General features: G+C 60.2%; 2 protein-coding genes across 2 annotated transcripts in view; both read left to right on the top strand.

Annotated features, from left to right (window-relative positions):
* LOC104412161 (low-density lipoprotein receptor-related protein 1-like) overlaps window positions 1–2,195 on the top strand; it is a gene marked incomplete at both ends in the record, with an annotated part of 2,401 nt that extends 206 nt beyond the window's left edge. Inside the window, 6 exons of the mRNA XM_010022783.1 lie at window positions 185–363; window positions 545–630; window positions 802–921; window positions 1,316–1,503; window positions 1,731–1,936; window positions 2,083–2,195. Of these exons, the coding sequence (XP_010021085.1) occupies window positions 185–363; window positions 545–630; window positions 802–921; window positions 1,316–1,503; window positions 1,731–1,936; window positions 2,083–2,195 (892 nt within the window). The remainder of the gene's footprint in view (window positions 1–184; window positions 364–544; window positions 631–801; window positions 922–1,315; window positions 1,504–1,730; window positions 1,937–2,082) is intronic.
* A 3-nt stretch (window positions 2,196–2,198) lies between these two features.
* The window catches only part of LOC104412160 (low-density lipoprotein receptor-related protein 1-like), a gene marked incomplete at its 3' end in the record, with an annotated part of 9,321 nt that continues 6,413 nt past the window's right edge, over window positions 2,199–5,106 (top strand). Inside the window, exons 1-8 of the mRNA XM_010022782.1 lie at window positions 2,199–2,271; window positions 2,381–2,529; window positions 2,928–3,021; window positions 3,318–3,434; window positions 3,526–3,645; window positions 4,180–4,302; window positions 4,617–4,742; window positions 4,837–4,953. Of these exons, the coding sequence (XP_010021084.1) occupies window positions 2,232–2,271; window positions 2,381–2,529; window positions 2,928–3,021; window positions 3,318–3,434; window positions 3,526–3,645; window positions 4,180–4,302; window positions 4,617–4,742; window positions 4,837–4,953 (886 nt within the window). The remainder of the gene's footprint in view (window positions 2,272–2,380; window positions 2,530–2,927; window positions 3,022–3,317; window positions 3,435–3,525; window positions 3,646–4,179; window positions 4,303–4,616; window positions 4,743–4,836; window positions 4,954–5,106) is intronic.

The following is a 5,106-nucleotide window of genomic DNA, read 5'->3' as shown; positions in this document are numbered from 1 at the left end:
ATGCTCTCCTGCTCCCCTCCTCCTCCACGACACTCTTAGCACCATGTCCTGCACCAGCTCGCAGGGGATGCACACATGGGCTTGTGTCTGCAAGCTGTCTGTGCCCGAGCCCGCTTGTCCCGTGGTGATGCCTGTCACATCCCTGGCTGTGTCTAACAGCTCTGAGTTGCCTCCTGCAGTGCAGATGCCGTCCTGGGTTTCGGCTGAAGGACGACGGGAAGACGTGCATTGACATCGACGAGTGCTCCACCACCTACCCCTGCAGCCAGAAGTGCATCAACACTCTGGGGAGCTACAAGTGCCTGTGCATAGAGGGCTACAAGCTCAAACCTGACAATCCCACCAGCTGTAAAGCTGTTACAGGTGAGAGCGGGCTCGGAGGCAGGGACACCCTTCTGGCGATGCTGCTGGTGCTAGAGTTGGTTGTGGTGCTCCACAAGGCAAAGCTGCTTCCCCAGGCTCGTGGAGGAGAGCTGGGAAGCAGTGGGGCAGGGAGGGCAGTGGGACCCACACCCCTGACACATCTCCTGGCTTCCCTGTGCAGATGAAGAGCCCTTCCTCATCTTTGCCAACCGGTACTACCTGAGGAAGCTCAACCTGGATGGCTCCAACTACACGCTGCTCAAGCAGGTTCGGAGGGAGCTGGGAGCAGGAAGGGGCTTGGGGCTGGAGAGGGGCCCTGTTGTTTGTAGGTGCTGCAGGGACCAGGAGTTGAGGCTGGGGGCTCACTGGTCTCTGTGAAGCCCCCGTGATGCTGTGTTAGCAGGGGAGGCTCTTCCAACACTTCTCCCTTCCTCCCAGGGGCTGAACAATGCAGTGGCTCTGGATTTCGACTACCGGGAGCAGATGATCTACTGGACAGACGTCACCACGCAGGGCAGCATGATCCGCCGCATGCACATCAATGGCAGCAACGTTCAGGTGGGGGCTTGAGGTAGCCCCAGCCTGGGCCACTGGTCCTCACCCACCTCCTGCCCAGCAGGGCCCTAGAGACACCACAAATGACTGCTTGGGGTCATCACTGAGCTCAGGGCATCAGCCCAGGTTGCTATGGGATGTTCTGCATCCCCATCCCAACCAGAGATGGGCTCCATGCTGCTGCAGAGCGGTGGGTGGGAAGAGAGGAGTGAGGAAAGGGAGCTGGGGAGGACCAGGCAGCGTACCAGGAAGTGGGATGTTGGGGGTTGGAGCTAGATGATCTTAAGGTCCTTTCCAAGCCTAACTCTTTTATGATTCTATGTTGTCATCCCTGAGGAAGCAGGGTGGGATTCTCTTCTCCCTCTCCAGCCCCAACAACTCTGTTTTCTCCCCACAGGTCCTTCACCGCACTGGCCTCAGCAACCCTGATGGGCTGGCTGTGGACTGGGTGGGAGGCAACCTGTACTGGTGCGACAAGGGTCGGGACACCATCGAGGTGTCGAAGCTCAACGGTGCCTATCGCACTGTACTGGTGAACTCGGGTCTGCGTGAGCCCCGGGCGCTGGTGGTGGATGTCCAGAACGGGTGAGAGCCTGAGGGACTCTCCTCTATGCAGGGATGGGGCTGGTGGCCCCTCTTCCATCTTGCCATAGTCCAAGAGGCTGGGAAATGGGACGAGATCTTCCCTCCTCACCTCTGGGACTCTTGGTTGCTTCTCCCTGCCCAGTATCTCAGTTCAGCCATGTGATGGGCACTCACTGCTGTGGCTTGGGCTGGACTCAGCCTCCCCCTCTCTTCTGTTCCACCCCCAGTTACCTCTACTGGACAGACTGGGGGGACCACTCCCTGATCGGGAAGATCGGCATGGATGGCACCAACCGCAGCGTCATCGTTGACACCAAGATAACTTGGCCCAACGGCCTTCCCCTCGACTACATCAACAGCCGCATCTATTGGGCTGATGCACGGGAGGATTACATCGAGTTTGCCAGCCTGGATGGCTCCAACCGGCACACGGGTGAGAGCACCGGGGTCCCGGGGTGCCACCAGGGCTGGGAGTGGTGCCCAGCTCCACCGGCCCCTCTGGGTCCCTGAGCAGGGGAAGAGGTTTGTTCCTTGGAAGAGGTGGCATGGGGCTGAGCCGCCCGCTCCCCCTTGTTGCAGTGCTGAGCCAGGACATTCCGCACATCTTTGCACTCACCCTCTTTGAGGATTTCATCTACTGGACCGACTGGGAGACCAAGTCCATCAACCGGGCCCACAAAACCACGGGAGCCAACAAGACCCTGCTCATCAGCACGCTGCACCGCCCCATGGACATCCACATCTACCACCCCTACCGCCAGCCTGATGGTGAGCCGAGATGTGATGACACCAGGGTGGGCAGGGGGTGAGCAGGGTCTCAAAGCTGAGGGTCCCCTGCCTTGCTCTGACTTGGTTGTCTCCCTGCTCTCTCCTCCAGTTCCCAACCATCCCTGCAAGACCAACAACGCTGGATGCAGCAACCTCTGCCTCCTCTCGCCGGGCGGGGGGCACAAGTGTGCTTGTCCCACCAACTTCTATTTGGGCAGCGACGGCAAAACCTGCGTCTCCAACTGCACAGCCAGCCAGGTAACAGCCCTGCCTGCCCAGGCATGCCCAGTGCTCTTGTGCCGTGGTTTCGGCAGGTCCCAGTTTGCTTGCGCTGGTGCTGTGCATCTGGGTGCTGGTCTGCACATGCCTTCTCCAGGCGCAGGCAACACCTCCCTCCTGTGGCACTTCCCAGCACGTACAGACTGCAGTGGTTTGGGGGTGCCCAGGGGAGCCAGGCACCCTCCGGCTCTAGAATGACCAGAACCTGCATCCCTCCGACCCTAGGGGCTGTGTGGGGTGTGCTCAGGGTCGAGGTTTCGCCCCCCAGCTCAGGACACAGCATGTCCTGGGTGCGCCTGGGAAGAAGGGACAGTGGGATAAGGCCTGTGAAGTGCTCCCTCCCGGTGCCCTCACAAGGGTGTGTTTCTCCATCGCAGTTTGTCTGCAAGAATGACAAGTGCATCCCTTTCTGGTGGAAATGCGACACAGAGGACGACTGCGGGGACCGCTCGGACGAGCCGGAGGACTGCCGTGAGTGACCCCAGTGTCCCAGCACCTCGGCCATGCTCCTGCCAGCCCTGCAGCATCGTGTGCTGTGCAGAGCTGCTGGTCCCTCCCAGCCCCGCTGCTGCTCTGGCCTCCGGCACAGGGGAGGGTCACCCTGTTAACAGGGCTTGGGAACAGGGATAACAACAGCCAACTGCTGCTCTCGGAGCAGAGCTGCCCCTTCACTGCCCCACGGTTGGGTGCTGAGGACCCCAGAGGGAAAAGTGGGAGGTTAAGGTTTACCAGAGCACACGTCTCACCCCGTCTTACTCGCCCCACAGCTGAGTTCAAATGCAGGCCAGGGCAGTTCCAGTGCTCCACTGGGATCTGCACCAACCCAGCCTTCATCTGCGATGGGGACAACGACTGCCAGGACAACTCGGATGAAGCCAACTGTGGTAGGTTCCTCATCTCCCCTCGCAAGCCCAGCGTCCCAGGAGAGCAGAGGTGGAACGTGTCAGGTTCTGAGTGTGCTGCCTCGCTTCCCAGATATCCACGTCTGTCTGCCCAGCCAGTTCAAATGCACCAACACCAACCGCTGCATCCCCGGCATCTTCCGCTGCAACGGGCAGGACAACTGTGGTGATGGCGAGGATGAGAAGGATTGCCGTGAGTGTGGGGCTGGGAGCCATGGGGAGCATGCGTGGTCGGGGAGAGGAGCTCAGTGCTGCATCAGATGCGTGTCTTTGGGTACTGGCTTCTCTGAGAAGGGCTTTCTCCTTACCTCTGGCCACTGTCACCCTGCAGCCACTTCTGTTTCCTAGTGGAAATGAAATCCTTAAATCCCTCAGAGTGGCAAGGTCAATATTTGCTGCGGATTTGCACTGAGCCTATTGCGCAGCTGACGGATTAAACTGAAACGGGGAAGTTCAGGTTAAATATAAGGCAGAAGTTCTTTCCTGTGAGGGTGGTAAATGATCCATCCCTGGCAGTGTTCAAGGCCGGGTTGGATGGGGCTTGGGCAACCTGCTCTAGTGTGAGGCATCCCTGCCCATGGTATAGAGGTGGAACTAGATGAGCTTTAAGGTCTCTTCTAACCCAAACCATCCTGTGACTCTCTGATCTGCATCCTCCGCTCGGTGGGGTGGGTTTTGTGGGGCTCTGCCCCACTGTCTCTCCTGACTCTGCTTCTCCCCACTGCAGCGGAGGTGACTTGTGCTCCCAACCAGTTCCAGTGCGCGATCACCAAGCGCTGCATCCCCCGTGTCTGGGTGTGCGACCGGGACAACGACTGTGTCGATGGCTCAGATGAACCTGCCAACTGCAGTAAGAAGCCTGCACGGGGATAGCGGGGCCCACGCTGACAGCGGGAGCTCCCCCGTGCTTTTGCCTGCGTGCTCTGGGTCCCTCTCAGTCCCTGCAGGCACTGTGGGCAGTGGGTGGTGGTGGTGGTGGCTCTGCCTTGAGCTGTCCTTCTCTCTGGGACAACCTTTCCCTGGAGAACTGCTTGAAATGGGGGGATCTTGCCCCCTCTGTTCCAAGCAGGGGTGCTGCAGTCATCTCCAGGCTGCTGGCACAAGGTGTTCATCAGCCCTGCCCTTTGCTAACCCCACCTCGTGTCATCTTGTTTCCCCCCCCAGCACAAATGACGTGTGGTGTGGATGAGTTCCGCTGCAAGGACTCGGGCCGGTGCATCCCAGCGCGCTGGAAGTGCGACGGGGAGGACGACTGTGGGGACGGGTCCGACGAGCCCAAGGAGGAATGCGGTGAGCAGGGGCTGGGGAGATGAGCCCAGAGGGCACCTTGTGGCGGGGAGCCCTATGGCAGGGCGATGCTGACCCTGTCCCTCTCCCATCCCAGACGAACGTACCTGTGAGCCCTACCAGTTCCGCTGCAAGAACAACCGCTGTGTGCCAGGTCGCTGGCAGTGCGACTACGACAACGACTGCGGGGACAACTCGGACGAGGAGAGCTGCAGTATGTGCTGCCTTGGAGCCTTTGCTATCCCGGGAGATGGTGGAGAGGGGAGTGGTTCAGGTGCCCCCTTCCAGCCCCTCTGCCTGCCAGTGCCCCCAGCTCTAAGAGGGAGCATCGGTGGCTGGGGGGCTGGCCCCCCCCCGGGGGGCCCGC

Source organism: Nestor notabilis, unplaced genomic scaffold (genome assembly GCF_000696875.1).
Source record: "Nestor notabilis isolate BGI_N333 unplaced genomic scaffold, ASM69687v1 scaffold17549, whole genome shotgun sequence".
Classification (NCBI taxonomy): domain Eukaryota; kingdom Metazoa; phylum Chordata; class Aves; order Psittaciformes; family Psittacidae; genus Nestor; species Nestor notabilis.
This window is presented reverse-complemented; position numbering and strand designations above follow the sequence as displayed.